General features: G+C 51.0%; 1 protein-coding gene across 1 annotated transcript; it reads left to right on the top strand.

Moving 5' to 3' along the window:
• The first annotated feature begins 609 nt into the window (after positions 1 to 609).
• Positions 610 to 18,708, top strand: pms1 (PMS1 homolog 1, mismatch repair system component). Its single transcript, XM_039757900.1, has 13 exons — positions 610 to 748; positions 4,995 to 5,136; positions 5,553 to 5,735; positions 5,969 to 6,071; positions 6,175 to 6,338; positions 11,123 to 11,239; positions 11,388 to 11,507; positions 11,588 to 11,734; positions 11,810 to 12,369; positions 15,932 to 16,387; positions 16,454 to 16,584; positions 18,246 to 18,406; positions 18,483 to 18,708. The coding sequence occupies exons 2-13, from the start codon at positions 5,005 to 5,007 to the stop codon at positions 18,642 to 18,644; spliced, it is 2,436 nt and encodes an 811-aa protein (XP_039613834.1). The 5' UTR covers positions 610 to 748; positions 4,995 to 5,004; the 3' UTR covers positions 18,645 to 18,708.
• Positions 18,709 to 22,165: the final 3,457 nt, after the last annotated feature.

Raw genomic sequence — 22,165 nt, 5'->3', positions numbered from 1 at the left:
CCACCAGGCGCCGCCATCGAGCCCCACCTCCAGGCCTGGCTCCAGAGGGGGGCCCCGGTGACCCGCGTCCGGGCAAGGGAAAACGTCGTCCACAGTTCTTATTTTCCATTGGAGGTTTATTGAACCGCTTTTGTCTCATCCTCACCTAGGACCAGTTTGCCTTGGTTGGCCCTACCAGGGGCATAAAGCCCCGGACAACATAGCTCCTAGGTTCATTGGGACACGCAAACCCCTCCACCACGATAAGGTGACGGTTCAAGGAGGAGATTAAAGATTTCAGATTCAGCGCCCTCCATCTTTGCAGTTTCTCTATACTGGCATCCCGCCTGGGCATTATTGGGGTGGCTGGCTTGTTTCCGATGCTGCGGCCGCAGTAACATACCCACCACCCTAAAACTGGTCCAAATGCACACAGAAAGTTTCAGGTTAATGGCCGGATATTGCGCATCTGTTAAAAGCGCAGACATTTATTCGTTCTCGGCCATATGATTGGCCTACGCGGCTTTCGACTCTTCTTTTGAAAGGGAACTTTTATTTTGAAGACACGCGAAGGGGCGTGGCTCTAGTGGAGAGTGGCAAATGGGCGCTTAGCGTTTGGCGGGCTGCGCGTGCGCATTGTGAAGGGTCCGCGGCTGCCGCTTAATGCGTGGCTTTCAGGGCTGAGATTTGGGGGCTCCTCGGGTTATGAGACGAGACATCGTGTAACGGGGACTGCTCGTGAATGGAAAGAGCTGAGAACAGGCACGAGGTGAGTGTCGCCAAGCAAAGCAAGAGCCAGTTACGTTCGCGGTTTATAAATGCAGGCAGAGTTGTACGTAATATAACGGTTCATGTCGCTCGGCCACTTTAGCTTGGTACGTTGTTCACAAATCTTACTGCAAGAACGTATGAACACAGTACTACAGGTGCAAAGCGGGCACACCACATAAACCCCGTCTCACGACCTGCAGCTGGCAGTTTGCTCCGTTTGCCCAATGCCCGCACTGTCTTTTTTGCTTCTGACCTTTCGTTAAACGGCGTGTTTATCCCTCAGTTACGTTCAGACGGGACTCTGCAGAAAGTATTCATTGTGTTTCCTGTAGTCCGCACCATCCCAAGGCAGTCGACACACACACACACACACACACACACACAGCCAGCGTGCAGGAAATGGATGGCTTTGGCTTCTCTAGTGCTTCCTGATACCAGTGCAGGGTTGATGGATGGCATCTCAGCTTAACAATCGCCGGACATGGCAGTGTGGCTCAGTGGTTATGGATTTGGAGTCTGTGACCTCATATCTTGGTACTGACGCTGTGTGACCCTGAGCAGATCACTTCACCTGCCTGTGCTGCAAGTGGAGCCAAGTGATGTGGAAAGGGTGATGAAGTCAGCCAAATAATAATTAATAGTAACGGCCTTTGCAAAATGTCACCAGGCCTCTCCATTCTGTGACGCTACCAACAACACAGTTGGGGAACTTGTGCCATGCATCAGTGGTTATCACTTCAAGGGAAATGTTTGCACAACTGCTACACACACACACACCTGTGTTCAGAGTCGCGGGCCCCTATGAGTTTGTTTCCTCCGTTATTACCTCGCAGTCTCTGTTTGCTTAAAATGAAAAGAGGAGTCTCCTTCAGTCGTTTCGCAGAACTCTGTTACTCTGCCATCTCTGCAGAGGCTAAAACTTCACACAAGGCTTGACAGAATGCTGCACAATGCAACGTGTCATCCATCCATCCATCCATCCATTATCCAACCCACTATATCCTAACTCCAGGGGCACGGGGGGTCTGCTGGAGCCAATCCTGGGCGCAAGGCAGGAAACAAACCCCCACAGGGTGTGCAAAAGGTCATTTTCTTTCTTTCTATCTATAATTTTCATGACTGTTTGCTTGTGGACAACACTGAGTACGCTAGGAGGCCCAAATCTTTATCATGTGGTGTGCTTTTAAGTTCCAAACTCCCCCCTTGATCCACATTAAAGTTCTTTGCCACACATCGGCTGCGTTTTGTTCTTGTCCATCTGTAATAGCTTTGCTGACTCAGATGTTCTGTGCCAGTCCTCCTAGTTTTGTGTTACTAGCGTGTTAGTTACGTTATTACTGGAGTCATTTCTAAAGACCACTGAGCGCAGCACCCAGTTCTGAAGCTCAACAACTGTAAGCACCATTTAGTTTAATGAATAGTTGCCGGCCTCACTTCTTTTGGTTTGATCATAAAGTGCCACATCAAAAAAAGATTTTTATTTAAAGTGAACATCGATAGCATTTTATACACTCTTCTGGTTAAAAGCGTTTGCTGCCTCCTCGTGGCCCTCATTTTTCTTCAATATGTTGATTCAATGAATGTAGCTGTGATGCACTTTAAGCTGTCTGGCTTGTAATTACTGGCTCAGCCCCGTTACATCGTGTGTGTTAGTTTATTTTGTAATAAAATGTGTCCAGTATATATAATATATAATATATAATCGCTGTGTGTAAATGGCATGCTGGCCCGGCTACGTTTCTGTTTCATTTGCTGTCATCTGAAGCACGTCCTGCAAGTGCCTTGTGCGCAGTTTTGTATGAATGGACAGCTTTTGGTGTTTGATTTGTCCCTCTCTGACCGTGCTACGTACGCGTCACTTCCTCCTTAACTATTCTGATGTCATCCCCTGATTCTGCATCTCCCTGACGTTTCCCTGTTTCTAACATCGCGTTTGTTCATCTGTTGTGCTCATAATCCTTCCGCTGAGTGTTCTGTCCGTTTGTCTTTGGCGGTCACTTGAGCTGCTTATTCTTCTATTACAGATTTCCTCTCCGTCTAGGGCTTGCTTTTTAGCTTCACCCGAATGTCGTCCTCCTTTCTGTTTGTCCACCTGTTCATCGCTATGCACGTCGGACGTGTGCTGCTGGCTTTGATGTTTAACGTCTGTTTTGGGTTTTGCTTTAGGCCGATTTCCACAGCATCATTGGCTCTTCATTGTCAAAGCTGCACTTCTAGTTCCTTGTACCCCGAGGAAGCTGAGGGCCCTCCTTCGTCACCTGCTGTGTCCGTTTGTGACGAGTCCGCAGAGCACAGCGTTTTTGCCAGATGCCTTTTTAAGCATACATGGAGACTTTTTAACTCGTCTTGAGATAGTTTGGCTGGAAATTCACAGGATGTTTCACACTTTTGCAGAAAGAAATATTGGCGTATTTAATTCTGACAGACGTTATTCTGGGATTGGCTCCAGCAGACCCCCGTGACCCTGTGTGAGGACATAGCGGGTTGGAGAATGACTGACTGTTTATTACATACAGATAGTAATTATAGAATTAAAAAAAATAGAAGTGGGCCCGGAGAATCTGGTCATTCATTACCTGATCTTGCCATTGTTTAGTAGTTAGGTGGGTCAGCTCAGTGGCTTACCTCCCAGTGCTGTGCCAAGGCTGTGCTGAGTGCCACTTGGAGGCTGCTTAGTAGGCAGGCAGGCAGGCAGGCAGTGGGTGCCATGGACCCATCTGATCTGCTTTGTTCAGTAAAGCCCCTTTACGCCATGCAAAGCACCACATCAGAGGAGGAGTGACAAGTACAACAAGTGCACGAGTTCCCTGTGACGAACAGAAAACGCCGATCCCCTTACTCGATGTATTTTCAGACATTGTTATTTGTCACGGGGCCTGAGAGTGGCCACGTCTTGCTGTTGGTCAGACGTACAAGTTAGGACCTCGCGAACAGGACAATACAATCACTGCAGTTTGGGACTGGCTAACTGACACGTCCAGGAAGGGGAAAAATTCCTAATGCGTTTCTCTTTGTAGGCCATTCTCGTACGTCCTGCAGTCCATGGTCGTGATAAATGACTAACGTGTTACTGTTCAACCCTAATAAAGGAAATCGTGTGATGGCAGAGGTCGCTGGAGCTTCAGTACGCGGTTCATGAAAGCTCCTGGCTGATCACAAGACGGTGAACATGTGAGTAGTGAATCTGTATTCTGACGGGTTAGACGTGTGTGGAGCCTGTGGTTTTATACGCCAAATGACAGCGGCACGCCACGCCTTTTCGGGCCCCGAATCGTCAAGTGGCCCTCTCTCCTGCCCAGGAATGGGCACTAAACGGTCTCATGGGCACACTCGAGTTGTTTTATTGTAAAATACACGGAGAGACCTGCATATTTTGAAGAGATCACAAATCCAGTTCACTGTGTGCTTCTCTTCTTTCCAAGTGTTTTTGTTTGTATTGTGTAGTAATTGAGCAAATAAAAGAAATTACTGCCATTATGAAAGTAGCTTTACAGTTCTTACCTAAAGGAGCAAAGTGGGCAAGAGGAGAGGCAAATGATGCACACTTCACAGACAAAATGGTGTCCATGTGAGTCTTCCGGCTTTCCTTAAAGCAGAACATTAAATAACTTGATTTGCGTCAACTGTGCCCTGTCATTGGGACATTTTAGCAGGCCTGCCAGAACCTGATTTGACTACACGCCTGCGGACCACCGAGGACTTGAGTCACTTCAGTATCAAGGGGGTTCAAGAGAGTCGAGGCAGAAAGGCTTATGGCACTGTGTGTGTGTCAGGCATTTACAATGGCTGATGTGGCAGGCCGTGGACTGTCCCTGAGCTCTAGGCTGGCCACCCCAATGACAATGACGATGCCATTACAGAGCAAGTGTTAAATCCTGCAAACAGGCTGCGCGTCATGAGGACTGGGATTCACTCTGTCTGTCCGTCCATCTTTTTATTGTTCAAAGTGTGCTCACCAGTTTTGATTGTTCTTCCCCAAGGTTCTACTAATAAAAGCTTGCTGACCATGCCAGCCCAATCACGTGGACTTGGCTCAGGTTGTTTCTTCAGCAGGAGAATAACTAAATAGTAGAGTCCATTGGCATGTTGGTCTCTTAGCAGGCCGACGAGGCGGCTTGGCCTGGTCGCCTCCTTTCCTAAAGCCTGTCCTTACCGATGTGTGTCGGAGGCTACCGTCGCATTTGGAAGGGAATGCCGAGAAAGCAGGTCTTTGTTTGTCTGACCCTTGCACCCTTGCCTTTCAGAGACGCAGACATGAAGCACCTTCCTCCGGAGACTGTGCGCCTGCTGTCCAGTTCACAGGTTGTCACCTCAGTTCTCAGCGTGGTAAAGGAGCTCGTCGAGAACGCGCTTGATGCAGGTGCATCCAGTATCGAGGTCAAGCTGGTGAGTGTGCACGTGTCATGCTTCTCTCGGGGGCCCCTGCCAGTCACAAACGTTGGGCATGCAGAGCTGCCGTCGGCGGGTCCCTGGACTGAATGTGCTGGTCGCAGGTCCGTCGAGGGATGGAGTTTTGCGATGCTCTGCACTCCGGCTGAACCCAGTGTCTCTGGTGGAATATTAGAAAGCATCACAATAACTCTGGTAAATGATGGCTTCAGCAGGCTGCCTGGAAGTACTGGGACAAGAAACGGCTCTAAATCACTGCCACTGCAGCCCCACTCATGTAAATTATTGCATTTTCCTAACTTCCCAGATTACATTCCCAGGAGCAGCATACTTGGCGTTACGGGGGGTGGAGGAGTGGTGGATCCGCCGTGCAGAGAACGGCTTGTAATCTGTGGCTTCCTTCCTATTTATAGGACAACTATGGGTTTGACCGTGTCGAAGTGAGAGACAACGGCAGTGGGATCGAAGCAGCTGACGCGCCTGTGATGGCAGTAAAGCACTACACTTCGAAAATCAGCTCGGCGGCCGACTTTGACACTCTAGAAACATACGGCTTCCGCGGTGAAGCCCTGGGCTCCATCTGTGCTGTGGCAGAGGTGAGCTTGCTCTTCGTATCCCACAGGTTGTAATGGGTGCCTGCTTGGCCTCCCTGAGCCCAGCGCTGATCTCGGCCCCCGTAAGGTTGGACAGTTGCCTGTGTCACCCAAATGTCACTGACCACTTTTCCCAGCTTAATAGTCGTCCAGCCAGGCTGGAGATTAGGGTACAACATAAAAAGACGTCCAGCTGAGCTTCTCGCTGCATGTTCACGTGTCTGTTCTCTGCTCAGGTGGTCGTCACTAGCAAGACTGCAGATGCTGACTTGAGCACACAGTATACACTGGACTCGGAGGGCCATGTCCTCTCCCAGAAGCCTTCTCACCTGGGACAAGGTGTGTATCGGGTGTGATGTGCCACGACAGCTCCTAGAAAGACCTTATCTAATCCCAAGATTCACAGACCTTTAAGGAAATTTGTGGATTTTGCTTTTTGTAGGTACAACTGTCACCGTTTGCAGTCTCTTTAAGAATCTTCCTGTGAGGAAGCAGTTTTACTCGACAAGCAAAAAGTGCAAAGAAGAGCTTAAAAGAATCCAGGATTTGCTCATGGCCTACGCTATAATCCAGCCTGAGCTGAGGCTGACGTTCACGCACAACAAGGTAGGCAGTGCTGTCGGCAGGGTGCCAGTTCATCTGCGTCTTCGCACTTTTAGGATCACCGGGCAAGTGAAGTATACGGTTACGCTGTCTGCTGTTGTCTTTTAAATGCCAACAAGTAATGCTGGCGGGGAGAGACCTGCCAGGGCCCGCTGTGTGTAGGGCTCTGCCATTTCTGTCCACGCTTTTCTATCACTTGATGCTGCTGGAGGGTGATTGGCTCTGATTAACGACGACGTAGAATAGGAAAGGACTGTTTTATATTTGTTGGAAGCCATTATTTATCATACCTGTACCAGGCTTTACCCAGGAGGCCCTCTGCAGACCCTGAAAAGAGACTCATTTGTATGTATGGACAGCAGCCATCCCGGGGCTTCTGCCTCCTTCAGGCCCTTCTTTTGCACTCTCTTGACGTTGTTAGCATTCTTGCAGCCCTGTGGAGTTTGCTTCACCCTTAATATGCTGAAGTTGTGGGTGAATTCTGATGGCAAAAATGACAACACGGCCAAACGTTCTGCCGCCATCACTTTTAACAAATGAGCCTCTCTCAGCTTTCACCAGATGAGTCGCGGACAGAAGAGGAGGGCTTAGTGTGTAGACACTTGGGGGGTTTGGGGGGATGTGAGCATGCGGCCCAGGACAGGTGTTTCCTAATTGAAACCCAGTTGCTTCCTCCTTTTTACACCCCGCTGGGCTTGACTCTGTGTTGTTTTAAAAAGATGCATAGCCTTTTATTTTTACTAAACTTCATCATCATCATCCCTCTTTCTGAGAGAGGGTCTCGGTAGCGACACACTGATTTGGACCAGGCCTCCCATTGCCAGCATCATACCCCAGTTTTTTCAGTGAAATTCCAAGGCGCTCCCAGTACAGTCCAAGAATAAAGTCCCTTAAGTATATCTGGGGTCTGCTCCTCGGTGTTTTTCCAGATGTTCACCAACCATATCTCAACTAGATTTCCTTTTTCTAGGGTAGTAGTGGATCTGCGTGAGATGCTCCCATATTACTGAGCTCAGCCACCCTGTGCAACAGCCTCTTTTAAGTCACATGTACTTGTAGTCTCCTCCTTTGGGTCACCACCTGAAACTTGTGGCCTTAGCGTAGGGATGGGGTGGCATGTAGACTGAAGAGTTAATCCGCAGCTTCATCTGAGGCCGTGACTCCCATTGAAACACCTCGATACAGCACGACGTCCATAAAGTCACTGCTGCTGCATCCACGTGGCAGGGAAGAGAAGAAGCCGCTGCTTTCTGAGTGTGAGCTGTGATTTGGAGGGTCTGATTCTCATCTTCATCACATCTTACGTTGCTGCCAGCCCTTGAAGGGCACACTGGAGGTCACAGTCTGTCGTCTGCAAACAGCAGAAATGTAATCTTTGGTTTTCAGTGGACACTGCCCTTGGAGGAGTCCTACGCCATTATTGTTAAGAGGAGCCCATTTAGCCCAACAGTCTCGCTAGCCATTCACTTAAGTTCTCCAAATTCACAATAACCCTAATTCTTTACAGTTTAGAGTGCATTTCCAGCTACTTAAAGCATTTTACATAGCGAGTGTGGCGCAACTTCAACCACCACTAATGTGGAGGATCCACCTGGACAATGCGAGAGTAGAATTCTTGTGCCATTACACTCCCTACACATTAGCTATTAGGGGGTGAAGTGGTAAGAGAGCGTGCCATTTAGAGATGGGATGATTAGGGGGGCAGTTTAGCCAGGACATCAGGATGAACCACACTCTTTATGAAGGGATCCCCTTTGACCTTTTGTGACTATGAGTGTCGCGTCTCATCTGAAGGACTTCGACCACGATGTTGTCCATTCAGACTGCTGGGTAAGCACCCCCTGCTGGCCTCACCAGCACTTCTTCTGGCAGCAACCCAAGCTTTTCCCAGATGGTCTCCCATCCACGTGTAAGTACTGGCCGAGCTTCAGGTGGTATGGCTGCCGGCGCAGTGGAGTTGAGTTTTGAAGGTCCACAAAGTCCCACCATGCTACTTTGTCCCTTGTTTCATGTGTCTCTGGTTCTCTGTGATTCTTGTGAATCTACTCTTAGGGAAATTCCATAATTGTAAACATTTCAATCGTGTCGCCTCTTAATCTCCGTTTGCTTTAAGCCGATGATGAGGTTCAACTGCCTGTTTCTTTCCTGCTCAGTTGGTCTTCATGGTCTTTCAGTCAGCCTAGTTGCTGTTCTCTGGACATTCTCGGGCACCGCTCTGTCTTTGGGGTCATGTGGAGGGAGATGAGGCCTCACCAGAGTGTTAGGTAACCCTCCTTTAACAAGGGGCGCTCCAGACCTTCTTAGTGACTTTGTCCACCGTCCAGATGTAGATGTTCCTCCGCCCCCCTTGTGTATTTGGATCTCCCACTTTAGATTTGCTTGCCATGAGTTTTCCGAGGCCCCTTGTTCTGATTTGGCCAATGTGGCTTTGTCTGGCCCTTCCACATAGTTTGGTGTCCTTCTTGCTCAGATCATTTATGGATATTAAAAGTGGTGTCCATTGGGGTCCGTGCTGGGGCTGCTGCTCTGCTTAACGTCCCCTAATTGTAGTTGTGCTGTTCAGGCCAGTTTTGCCGCAGTCACCACACTGTGCCTTAGTCACAGACTACACGATTGAGTTCTTACAGACGCCAGTGCTGTTCCACTGACCCAGGAAGCTGAGCTGTGGTCCTGGTGAGCAGAACATCTCCACGTACGGAGGTTGCACAAGACACTGAGTGGGAGGAGCCTTGGCAGGGCTCCGGTAAGCTTGTTTGGTTTTATGAAATCTTTCTAAATGCCATACAGCGTGTGACCTTCCTGTCAAGTCTGCTTGGGCTTAAACCAAACAAACAAAGACACTTGCACTCTGGTTTATGTATTAGAAACGAAAGGGGGAGCCCCACAGAGACAGGTGTGTCTGAACCTATGTAATATATGATTGTCGAGGTGACTCCGCGCCAGGAAGTGAGCGACGGCTTCTGCCAAATGGGCCACAATCCATCCAGCAAATGAAAAAAGAAATGCAACTACACTTTTCACAATTCATCATCATGTCGTCCGTCGAACTTTTCGTTTAGGGTGTGGTGTGTCAGGACTGTCAAGCTTTCCATAAAGACAACTTCAGGGTTTTTACTTAAAGAACGAAAAAAAAAAACCATTTCACCACAGTGCTCTGGTGTTCAGACAAGCCCATGCATCACACCACCGTGGGCACACACTTGGCGCTTCTCAGCCATCTCTTGTCACTTAAATTGATTTGCTACCCATGGGCTGACCAAATGCCATGCGTTTTCTGTAGAAAGTGACTTTGCAAGGCGCTTTACAGTTCAGCGGTAGTTTGTTTGTTTTCGGGCTGTAGAGCTTAGGCCGGTTCAGAGACTCGCTCAGGGTCACATACAGCGAGTCAAACTGGCGTTCCAAGTGCAGTGCTTGTGCCAGTGCAGGTCTTTTAAAAGCTCAACACACTTTAGAGTTGTTGGTTTTATAGCCTAAAAGACCAGGAGCCTTTGCATGGTTGTCATTCAGGGCCTTCCTTCCTTCCTTCCTTCCCTCCCTCAAGAAGAGCCGTCTTTCTGGCTACCGCCGTCTCGTGGCTTTGGAGAAGCAGCAGCAGCACCTTGTAGATCGTCAGTTTGGCGCATTCGGTTCAGAATCCACAGGGCGTGCAGAAGAGTCCGGATTTCATTTGTGCCAAAGGCGCATTATGCTGCAGCACAGGAGGACAAAGTGGGGTAGGAATGTCTGTGAGGCTCTTCGATCATATAGCGCCTTTCAAGGTTTGGCCATTTTCAAAAAGATGGTGTGATGTAAGGCTTGAGCTTATTTCACAGCTGGGCTACGCATAAAGACCTGCTTTTACCGGGGCAGGGGGCTTCTTATTGTCCCATCGGGTTTACAGTCCTTGCACGTGCCATTGATCACGCAGCTTGTTGGGACTCTGCTGTTCCATCAAGACCAACTTCTCAAAATGGCCGTCTTCTCTGCCTAACATTATCCCTGATGATGGGCCAACTCCGATGATCATTTTGGGCTGCGCCACAATAGCACCACTGTGTTGATTCGTCACTTTCAGCATTTTCTCGAGTTTCACTGGCACTGCGTAGGCACAGCGACAGCGCCACGTCCATCCCCTGCTCCAAGGCCCCGCTCCTTGTTTGCTGCACTCCCTCTTCCTCTGGGCCATTCGCTCGTCGTGTTCCTCTCCATTGATTCTCATGCCACTAAGCATGCCGGAGAACACGTAGACACGAGACCGCTACTGGGTCCGCCGTGCAGCGTGATGCCATCAGGAGACTTGTGACAACTTTCCTGTCGTCTTGATAAGATGAATTGTTGCAGCCAGGAAATTGCGGGAATGCCAGCAGCGCTTGAACTCATAGCAAGCATTCTGTCAGGAGGGTACTTTCCACCTGTCGTCACGCCTTCCCTGGAAAGCATCTCTGTGCCCACCACTGCCGCCTCCCCACTGACCTCCATGAAGGATTCTGCACTCGGACATAGCTGGCATTGCTGGAGTTGCTGCCGGCTTCTGCCCGCCATGTCCCCCCACGTCTGTTCTTTTCACACTCTCAGCACTTGTATGGGTGTCCTGTGTCACAAACTTTGCACTTCGTGGCTTCTCTGCTTTCACAGCTCATCTTTTGAGCTTCTTAAATTGCAAGTTATTGATCCAAGATGTGTCATAAGTCGAGGCAGATACGAGCAGGCTGGGTGGGCGCTCACCCAGGCTTCCTGTTTTTATTGTTCAGCACCTCTATGTTTAGCAATAAGAGACATTGGCACTGACTCTGGCATTTTTGTTTCAGGCACTTGTTTGGCACAAGGCCAAGGTGTCGGATTCTCGAGCAGGACTCATGTGTGTGCTTGGGACGGCCGCCATGAACAACATGATGCCTGTCCAGTTCCAGCAGGACGAGCCACAGGTCAGTAGCGTCTTCTCTTGGAATGGCAGGTAGGTGGCAGGGCAGTCACGGGAATAAAGGCCTTATTTGAGCTTGTGGGGCTTTGGGCGCTGCAGCTCTAAAGGTGACGTCAAGCTGAGTTTTGCTACCCTTTACCTCTCGCGTGCAGGTAGATCTCAGTGGATTTATCCCCAGACCTGGTAGTGACAACTCCATGAGCTCCAGCAGCACTGACCGGACCTTCGTTTTCATAAATGCCAGGCCGGTTCATCACAAAGAGATTCTTAAGGTAACCCAATTCACGTAACTGACACCTGTCCCTCCTGTGGTCGGCACAAGGTTTACTCAAATGTTAACTCAACACTGCAGCTCATCCGCAGGTATCATGGAGGACAACCGAGCAGGGAGACGTCATGCGGCCGCTACCCGCTCATGCTGCTGGACATCAGAGTTCCTGCCCAGTCAGTTGATGTCAATGTGACCCCTGACAAGACGCAAGTCCTGCTTCACAATAAGGTGGCGTAAGGAGGGAGAGGAATGGGGCTTTGGTTTTGAGCTGTGGCGAGCCTTACTGGTTTCTGTCTCCCTCAGGATGTGGTGTTGGTGGCTGTGGAGACCGCATTGGCATCTGTGTACGGTCCCCTCGCGGAGGTGCCATGTTCTCTGCTTGTTCCGCCAGAAGTAGAGCAGAGCCATTCGGCACCGGACCTTGCCAGCGAGGAAGGCACTGCCCTCCCACAACCTCCTCTGGAAACCACTGCTGAGCCCGCAGGCGTAAGTGAAGAAGTACAAGCAGGCGGGACAAAGAAGCAGCAAGGCCGAATAGATGGTGACCGATGGAGCCTGGGTCACCTGCCAAGTGACCCTGCATCAGAAGAACACCTGCAGCCAGTGAAGGTCTTTGTGCCCAAGCGGGATGGAGCTCCAGTGCCAAGCTGTGGCCCAGACAAGACCCCCAGCAAAGTGGCAAAGGTGACTGCCTACGACTTGATTAGCAACCGTGCGGTGCGGCAGCCCCAGTCTGCCAGTGCTCTGTTCAGTCAGGAAGCACGAGTGAAGGTCCTAGCAGACAATCCAGAGGCAGGTCCACAGGAGATTAGCAACATTGTGGAACGACTATGGAAGAATGCGCCACAGGAAGAGAGAAAGAAGTAAGTTTCCAGACTTGACCTTTGACCCAGTACTTTCCACTGCGCTGACTCACTAGAAAGAGTGGAAAGTATTCTTGGCCAGCAGTGTTGCTTTCCAGCCGGCTGCTTCCTATCGTCAAAGTGGCTTCCAGCAGCTGCTACGGGAGCAGAGTGAGAAGTGCAGTGTCATTCGCTGGCCACCCTGCCAACCTGCACAGCGCCTGAGCTCGGCCGCGGGTAGAGGGGGACACGGCTGGTATGGTGTGGCTAGTAGTAAACCTCTGGTGACGTGCTTCCAAACGGGGCATGGGAGTGTCTGGTGGGCATTGATCTTTGGAGATAAGCTGGAGGAGAAGAAAGCTTATCTCCATTCGTCTCGCTGGCCTGTAAGAAGCTGCATTTTATTTCGGTCAGGTCTTTAAATGTCCCCCTGAGCTGCTGCTATGCAAGAGTGCAGGACTGTTCAGACCATACGCCACTTTCACACATGGCTTCCATTACGTTGATGAGTGGGCCGCCCAGTCCTGTCCACCATTCCACGTGTCTGTGGTTGTTCTTCACAGAGACATCTTCCTAACGTTTATCCATAACAAGTTTCTGACAGTGTCCCCGTGTTCTTCCTGAACTCCCAGTCGCCATGCACTTCCCTTCATTATCTTAAACGCTTCACTGGGGTCTCCTCTTGAAGGTTCCACTCCTGACTCTCTCCTCATAACTCATTTTCTGTTCCTCTTTTCAGAGGCGTAGCTTCTTTGTCAGCAATGACATGGACAGAGAGAGCAGCGTTCTCATTTTCAAGAGGCTCCTTGTGGTTTACTGCCAGCCTGTCTGGCAGGTGGAGATGCCCGCTGGCATGTGGCCATGTAGATGGCTACTTTACACTTTCTCTCTGAGCCTCATTCTGCTTGTTGCTGGCTGTGCGAATGTTGGAAATGTTGTCCCCGACAGACCCTTGAACAGCCGATAGCTCTGCCAGTGTCACTTCTACAAGCTTGGCACATTTCACGAATCGATCAACGGACTGAAGGATTGCTGTGACCCGTGGACCCGCTCATCTTGATTACTTGGCTGACCCCTGCACTGATGCTGTGATCTCCCCTTAGCACTGGTAGTGGCAGAAGAGATGGCTACTCGCCCAGACCAGGCCTTTGACGTCCTCCATTTCCATTCAGTTGTCCTAAGCTCAGTCTGTTGGCAGCCAAGGGCCAGAGGGTCTTCATGTGCAGGCCTAGCGGAGAGAGGACACAGCTGAGCACAGGGTGGCAGTGGCAGCTTTCGCGTCCCTAAAACGGATTTAAAATGCAGCGACTGGTGCCATGTTGGGTCACTGGGCCGTGAAAGTGGAAATTCAAACGACTCTCCAAAAGACCACTAAAGTCCCTAGAAAGGTGTGTGTGGGCGTCTGGAGAGAGAAAAGCGCAGTAAAAAAGACACTTTGGTCCTTGGCACTCAGTTTTCTTTTACGAAAGTTAGAATATCGAACAGCACGTGACCTACGAAAGCGTGAGCAGAAAAAGCAGCCCAGCCTGCTGTCTCACCCCGTTGGTGCCCTGCTGGTCAAAGCAACCAGAGCTCCCGCCGAGTGTCGCATACAGTGGTGCTTGAAAGTTTGTGAACCCTTTAGAAGTTTCTAGATTTCTACATAAATACGACCTGAAACCTCATCAGATTGTCACTCAAGTCCTAAAAGTAGATAAAGAGAAACCAGTTAAACAAACGAGACACAAATATTAGACTTGGTCATTTATTTGTTGAGGAAAATTAAAGAATGTTACATATTAGTGAGTATGAGAACCTCACGGATGAGCAGTCAGTTTGAAGGTGAAATTTGAGTCAATGGGATGCCAATCAGCTGTGAGTGGGCACCCTGTGTTATTAAAGAACAGGATCTATCAAAGTCTGCTCTTCACAACACGTTTGTGGAAGTGTATCATGGCACGAACAAAGGAGACTTCTGAGGACCTCACAAAAAGAGTTGTTGATGCTCATCAGGCTGGAAAAGGTTACCAAACCATCTCTAAAGAGTTCGGACTCCACCAATCCACAGTCAGACAGATTGGGTACAAATGGAGGAAATTCAAGACCATTGTTACCCTCCCCAGGAGTGGTCGACCAACAAAGATCACGCCAAGAGCAAGGCACACGTGGAATAGTCGGCGAGGTCACAAAGGACCCCAACTGAAGGCCTCTCTCACATTGGCTAATGTTCATGTCCATGAGTCCACCATCAGGAGAACACTGAACATCAATGGTGTGCATGGCAGGGTGGCGAGGAGAAAGCCACATTGCTGCTCGTCTGCAGTTTGCTGAAGATCACGAGGACAAACCAGAAGGCTATTGAAGAATGTTCTGTGGACGGAGGAGACCAAAGTAGAACTTTTTGGTTTAAATGAAAAGCGTTATGTTTGGAGAAAGGAAACCACTGCATTCCAGCATAAGAACCTCATCCCATCTGTGAAACATGGTGGTGGTGGTATCATGGTGTGGGCCTGTTGTGCTGCATCTGGGCCAGGACGGCTTGTCTTCATTGATGGAACAATGAATTCTGAATTCAGAGAATCCTAAAGGACAATGTCAGGCCATCTGTCCATGAAGTGAATCTCAAGAAGGTGGGTCATGCAGCAAGGTGACGACCCTCAGCACACAAGTCGTTCTACCAAAGAATGGTTAAAGAAGAAAAAAGTGAATGTTCTGGAATGGCCAAGTCAAAGTCCTGACTCGAATCCAAAGGACCTGAAGTGAGCAGTTCATGTAAGGAAACCCACCAACATCCCAGAGTTGAAGCTGTTCTGTACGGAGGAATGGCGGTGTGCAGGAATGACCAGAAGTTACCAGAAACGTTTAGTAAGGGGGGTCACAGCAGATACTGAAAGTAAAGGCTCACATACTTTTGCCACTCGTATTCGATCAATAAATAAACGACCAAGTCTAATATTTTAGTCTCATTTGTTTAACTGGTTTCTCTTTATCTACCTTTAGGACTTGAGTGACAGTCTGGTGATGTTTCAGGTCAAATTTATGCAGAAATCTAGAACATTCTAAAGAGTTCACAAACTTTCAAGCACAAATGGACGACGATGAGCGGCACTTGTCGCACTCGCCATGTTGTGCCTGCGCTGCACACTGCGGTCTGGCTGCTGGTCTGCTGTAAGCGGACTGCTACTGCCGTGCCGGTGTTATAAAAGCTGGCATTGCCCGCCCAGGACCGCACGTCACCAGAGTGCCCCGAAGGGTTGACGAGAACTCCATTTTCCAGGGAAGGTCAGAGGTCACATTGTTGTAATACTTGATTTGACTTTTAGACTCCATTTGCTGTTTTCACTGTGATGGGCGAGGCTGGCAGGGATGGGCTTTGGGTGCCAGACAGATTTGAAACTCTCCTGAATGGTTTTTCACTTTAAATTGTCAAGATGTTTTTAAAGTTTTTATTCACATCCCTACTTCCGTAAACGCAGGTGCTTCTAATTTGGGGGCAGCTTGTAACCAACTGACCGCCCCGACTGAGTGTTGGCTCCTATTACGAGGGGCTTTATGGGCGCCCTCCTGACTGATGGTTTGGCTCTCATTTTGTCTTGGCCTGCAGGTATGAGGAGAAGGCAGAACGCGAGACGACAAGATATGAGTGCCAGTCTAAGAGGGCATCTGAAAAGAGCACGGAGCAGCTGGCCAAGCTGAGTCGAGCACCAAAGCACAAGGCGGTGCCCTCCAAGCAGCAGATCCTGGACAAGCTCCTCCTGTCTCAGGCCGAGAAGCCGCGTCCTCCACTGGCACCGGACAGGCCGTGTAGAGATGCCCCCTTCTCGCTGGCGGCGCTCAAAACGCGCCTGAATCTCCTCTCGAAGCGGGTTGGCCCCTCCGCAGAACGAATGCACCTCATTGGCCAACTGGGTTCACACCCGGCTTGGCTCGTCTCATCTGGAGACCAACTCCTCCTGCTGAACCCCTTCCGGGCCGAGGAGAGGCTGCTCTTCAGACGTCTGCTGGCGGAGAACCTGCTTCCCACGGAGAAACTGGAAAGCCCGCTGCGCCTGTCTGATGGGTAAGGTGCCCGGCTGTGGTGACAAGTGGGCCAGGTGGCTTACGCTGACACTCTGTCTCCTTTCAGCCTTCTCGGAGGTTCAGTCTACAGGGAGGCCCTCTGCAGCATGGAGAAGACCAGCGTGGGACCAGGGGGGACAGCCACCTTCTCTGACGCGCGGCTGGTGGCCAATGGCTTTCAGATCAGACACATTCCAGGTGAGATTCTGTCCTGTCCTGTCCTGTCCCACAAACCACAGGTGAAACAGTCGGCCCCAGGATGAACAAAAGACGAATGCGAGCGAACAACTCCACAGTACGCAGCGTACTGTACTGTTAGTGGACACAGCGGTCCATGAATGTCACGTCACATGACCTCGAGTCACAGGGCTGGTCTTGTCAAATTACGTGCCAATGTAGCGACTTTCTGGCACAGTCTTTGTGACGGTGGGCTGGTGCTGGTTCTCTATGAAGGGTTAACGGGTGTGGCGCGTTCTGCCATCTTGGCTTCTTCTTTTCTTTTCTCTTCTCTTTGGTTTGTGTGGGTCTGGATGAGCCATCAGAGCTGACCGACCCCTACAGCCAGTCACAGGGCATTTTACGGGCACACACCGCCAACGGCCATTGGATTCACTGCGATTCTCTAACTGAGGGCCCCAGCTGCTAATCGCTAGCTGCTAAGGTGGCATGCGTAGTGTGACGTGACTTTGACACTCTGCAGTGTTTAATGCAACAAGAAACTGATCAGGAAAATACGAGTGGAGCTCTCCTTCCGAGCGGCAGTGGGCGATTGTAATGCCAGCTGGCAGCCATGCTTGGTATGCCTCCTTCCTCATGTTCTCCATCCAGGAGTGCAAAATGGGGACACACATGACACTCCTTGACATCGGTGGGCCGTGTCATATTGTGCCACCCCCCTTTTCTAGGCCAGGCCACTGCTGAGCCTTGGTGGGTCTGGACGGGGGGGGCAGACTGGGCCGATTCCAGGGCTACGAGGTCTGAGCTGAGCCTGAAGGACATGAAGAGGTGACGGGGACCGGTGGGTCAAAACTGGGACTTTAGAATGAAGTCCTCAAGAACATGGGGACACCGTTGAACCTTAAGGGCAAATGTCACAAACATTAGGAGGAGAGCCACAGACACACAGGATAAGTGACAGGAGGGGGTTTAGGTGGGTGGTACGCCTGTTGGGGTCACACAGGTTCTGATGACACACACGTCACATTTGGTTACACTTCTCACAGACTTCGTGACGTCGTCTTGTCACCTGCAGTGGAGTGCGGAATTTACACAGGGAGCCCTCGGCTTGCTGGGCTTCAGCATTACTGACCACCTGAAGGAGGAGGGAGGAGGAGGAGGAGGACTTGCCAAATTGCAGGGCAGACCAGCCATCCTCACCCCCATCACTCCACTCAAAGCCATCTGTGTCCTTTGCCCAGAACACCTTGTGGTTCAGCTTGGCCATAGTGGGCACTGGCAGGTCACTTCAGCTGGAGCAGGGTCCTGGGGTTGGAGGTCACCAGCAAGTGTGAGGTGACTGAGTGACCCCCAGAGCCAGCTGGTGATCAGACAACGGGCACGTTGTCCCCCCCAGTCTGTCCGATTCGCCACCCGGCTGAATGCAGATGTGGTTTGGCTCTGCCGCCTCTCCGTTTTTATTTTACGTGCGCCCTTTTTCCAGTTTTGGTTGCCCAGCAGCTGTTTTCCATGCGAGCCTCGGCTGACTTGAACCTGAGCCCACGGATTCGTTCAGAGACGCGAGAGGAGCTCGGTGTGTCATTTCGCCCGGGCCACTCGCCTTGTGTGACGTGCTTGTGCGGCCATCGTGTCTGTCAGGCGCTATTTAGACTAAAAGAACTTGTTTGTTCCTTTCTTGTAAGGTGCCACTGCCACAGATGGGCTCTTGGAGATTGTGGCGATGGCCACCTGTGTGCCCTTCTACGGCCTGTCGGACTTGAAGGACATCCTGCACCGCGTAGTTCACGACGGGGCCCAAAGCGTCCAGCAGTGTCGGCCGCTCAAAGTCCACCGCTACTTGGAGGTAAGCGCGGTGACCGATTAGGGGGTCCCCACCTAGGCGTATGGAGACAAACCCCTGTTGTCCTTTTGACTTTTAGGGAGAGGCGGTCCGGCTGGCACGCAGGTTACCACTCATGATGACCAAGGAGGACGTGGACGACACCTTGAGCAGGATGTCTGGGCTGGAGGGCGACTGCACGTCGTGTCTGCACGGCCGCCCGCTGCTGCATCACCTGCTCGACCTCCCCGCACAGAACTGATGCCCCCCTCGCTCGGCTGCCAGCCGTGCCCTCTCTCAATAAAGGATGCCTTTTTATTTTTGCACAAACTGTCCTGCTGTTTTTAGGAGGCTGGGCGTCGTGTGCCCCCGTGGTAGTGATGAGCACTTTCAGGGCCGTGGTGGAGTCCCTTGTTAACGGTGGGCTCCTCACTGCCCCACGTGGGGGGGCTTCTCGCCTACCCTGCGCCTGTCCTGACCAAACTGGCCACTTCTGGAAATGACGGGGCAGCAAAGAAAACACACGTGTTGAAAGGCGGGTGAAGTTTAAGTTAGCCAGTCAGTCATTCGGGACCCTGCAGTGAGTGGCAAGTGACCTGTGGGCACTTAGACTGGCATGCCACCAAGGTGAAGGCCTGGTTCGTACCCACCATCACAGAGGCAGTGTTAGCTGCAGACATGCCAAGTAGTCGATGAGCCCCCAGTACGCGTTGTAACCCACTTTAGTGCTGGGGGGTCCAGCACAGCTGGCACTGCACGCTGCCCAGGAGAGGGTGAGGTCTGCAGTTTTATTTGCCCTGTCGATGCTGCTGCTCATCAGCGGTGGGCTCCATTTGTGTTCATCCCGCCCAAACTGCTTTGTTTCCTTTGTGCCAGGGTCTTCATTGCGTGTCACCCACAGGCTTGGCACGGGGGTCTGGGCCACCCCAAATCAGACACACTGCGCAGTCTTACATGCCGTAGCCCCCCATTAAGGTGGGCAGTGTTGTCACTGCCAATGGTGGAATTCAAAAGCTGAATGAGTAGGTGGTCTCCTGTAAGGATAATCTGGGGGGCCTGAAACTACATGAACACAGTGGAGAAGCGTGTGAGTTTATTTGCCATCTTTGAAGCCTTAAGGACAAAACGAATGAGCTTTGCAAATAATGAGGAGAAAGGGGGGCCTGGCAGAATCCTACTGGCGCTACATGTAGGAGGAGAGCATCGAAGTGGGAGACCCTCAGTGTGGCCAAACGAGTGACTTTACAGCCAAAGAAAATCTGGACAAGCCCAGCAGACACGAGAAACAATCCAACTGATGAAGTGTGACTGACTTGTACCAGCCAGGTGGCAACTGTGCCCTCCGAGAACAATCCCAGCAGAGTCGGATATTAAAGTTCTAGAAGAGCTAAAAGTGAGGTGTGACATGAAGTGACGAGGGACCAGGAATTCGAATGGAAAGAAATTGAAACGAAACCAACGTCCACAGACACAGAAAGGGGGTCAAGACCTGAAGAGCAAAGCCCACCGCGAGTGCCCGCTTGAAAATGGCAGCCAACTAGCACTACGGAGAAGGAGGTTTCCGTCCAGGAGTGACAAAATGAAGACGCCACGGCCATCATATTTCTACGTGCCATCCTGACACTGGCAGGAGTGTCGTGGAGACGTCAAGCAGAGAAAATGTTAGAAACGTAAGACCCCGTTACTTTGCAGTCGTTGCTTTGCATCTTCTCCTGGTATCCAGCTGGGCGGGTGTGAGGCTCTGACTAGGCCCTGCGATTGGCTGGCTTGACCACTAGTGCCAGCGACGCACGGGCAGACAGTGACCTTGAATTAGGTAAGCGTGTTCAGAAATTTAACAGACAGACGGAGAGGGTCTGCGACAAAGACCTGAAGAAGTCACCAAAGACCAACAAACGTGTGGAAGTAGAGATGGAGAAGGAGAGCAGGACTCCAGCCAAAGACAATTCAAAACGAGCTTCTGTGGGCACACGCCTGGGCGCCTGGCATTTGGATTACAGTGTCTCCATTGAAGCCCCCATCGTGAAGTTTATCTTGGCCAAGCGGGGGTTAACTAACACCTAGAAAGATAATCGGTGGGTGGACAGAAACATGACGGACCTCCGCAGGATGACATACGTTACTCCGCCGGACCCTCCCCACTACATGGGGGTCACAGCCCGGCTCATTTCAGACACGGGAGCAAAAGAGCGAGGATTCATCTGTGATGAGACATCCGCTTCAAGGAAGACCAAGTGCTGCCATGGAAAGGGAAACGGCGGCCCGTCTGGGCGATTACAACAAACCGAAACGCAGGAACGAGAGTAACATGGAGAGCCCCAGTCGACGTATGCTGGCGGGCAGATCGGTCCGCAGTGGAGTTTGAAAATCATCGTTGGGAAAGAGCGACCTGGCGACGTCACTGGTCTAGTGCTGACAGTGGGGGTGGCCAGTGTGTCCCAGCGAGTGGGGCCTCGTAGTCGTCCTGCACACACGCACACACGTAGCGTATCGGCCACAGTCAGGATGACATGCTGCTCTGATCAGAGCCCACAAACAAGTACAGGGGCGTAAGGCCTGTTGCCAGTCCTGCCCAGATATGGCCTCACCAGAGGCAGGCCACCCCAAACACCAGAGGCAGGCTTCGGCCCGCACAGGCCTACTATGGCGCCCAGGGCTGGGATCAGAAACACTAATGCGGGCGATTCAGGGAGAGGTGGCACTGCCACACGTGAAAGTGGGCCGGGACCGCAGGTTATGTGCTTCACACACACACACACACACCGCTCATCGAGTCGCGTCCTGACGTTGTTTGACAAACGTACCGCGTCATCCACAGACCGTCTCAGGCTGTCACAGGCTGTGGATACGAGACGCTGAGGCAGCACCTCTCACCGATACGGGTCAGAAAATGACAGCAAGGAAGGAGGGAGGGCTCGTTTGTACTTCACGCTCAGGACATTTGACGCGTCCTCTGAGCGGGTCCTCGGACATGAACGTGACGTGTGTGAGTTGCAGTACCAGCAAAAAGTCAAGGGGGGGCGCAGTGTGCTAAAAGTCGGAATGTGACGTCAGAGCCACATGGGACAGAAAGCCGCTCTGAGGATCCTACGAGATTGACGTGCGCGCTGCGATGTTTGACGAACGGCTGGATGTGGGGAAGCAAAATGGCGACATACAAATGCAATGGTGGTGCTTTGATATTCAAGCGTCGCATATTCCCACTCGTAATGACGCGGCACGTTTTAAATGTCTCGCATATCATCTTCACAACAGAAACAGAATGGACACCCACAGAGAAAAAAAAAATAATGAAGGACACGGTGAACAGGAGTATTGTGTGATAAAAAGTGGAAATTTAAATCTCGAAATGTCCCCTTTAACCTCGTAGTTTACTTTGTCATTAAAGCCGAGTGTCGTAAACGTCATCCCAGTCGTTAATCACTACGAGCTTCTGGGACTTCCTCCTGACCTGCCAGCAGCGGCGAGCGATTAGAGATCAGCACACAGAACACGTGACGTTTACGATAGTCCAGCTCTCCGCTCACATTTCTACTTGATGTCACTTTCGTGATGAAATGCATTAAAGGATGGATGTTACATTTTACAGATGAGTCGTTAACTTCATTTAAATAACGAATACTGTTAATAATGACACACATGGGGTGCCACGGTGGCGCAGCAGGTAGTGCTGCCGTCTCGCAGGGAGTCATGTCGCTGGTATTCCCTGCCTGGAGTTCTCATGTTTTCCTGCTGGGTTTCCTCAGTGAGCTCTGTTTTCGGGTTTGGTGACACTAAAATGAT

The sequence above is a fragment of the Polypterus senegalus genome, chromosome 6, assembly GCF_016835505.1.
Source record: "Polypterus senegalus isolate Bchr_013 chromosome 6, ASM1683550v1, whole genome shotgun sequence".
Taxonomy (NCBI): Eukaryota; Metazoa; Chordata; class Cladistia; order Polypteriformes; family Polypteridae; genus Polypterus; species Polypterus senegalus.
The sequence above is the reverse complement of the archived record's forward strand: the minus strand, read 5'-3'. Positions and strand labels throughout refer to the sequence as shown.

Bases quoted from the DNA above. Each gene is read 5' to 3' on its own strand.
- pms1 (XM_039757900.1), top strand. From the start codon at position 5,005: ATGAAGCACCTTCCTCCGGAGACTGTGCGCCTGCTGTCCAGTTCACAG. The intron at 11,508-11,587 runs GTAACCCAATTC...TCAACACTGCAG, and splicing joins ATCACAAAGAGATTCTTAAG to CTCATCCGCAGGTATCATGG. The intron at 11,735-11,809 runs GTGGCGTAAGGA...TGTCTCCCTCAG, and splicing joins AAGTCCTGCTTCACAATAAG to GATGTGGTGTTGGTGGCTGT.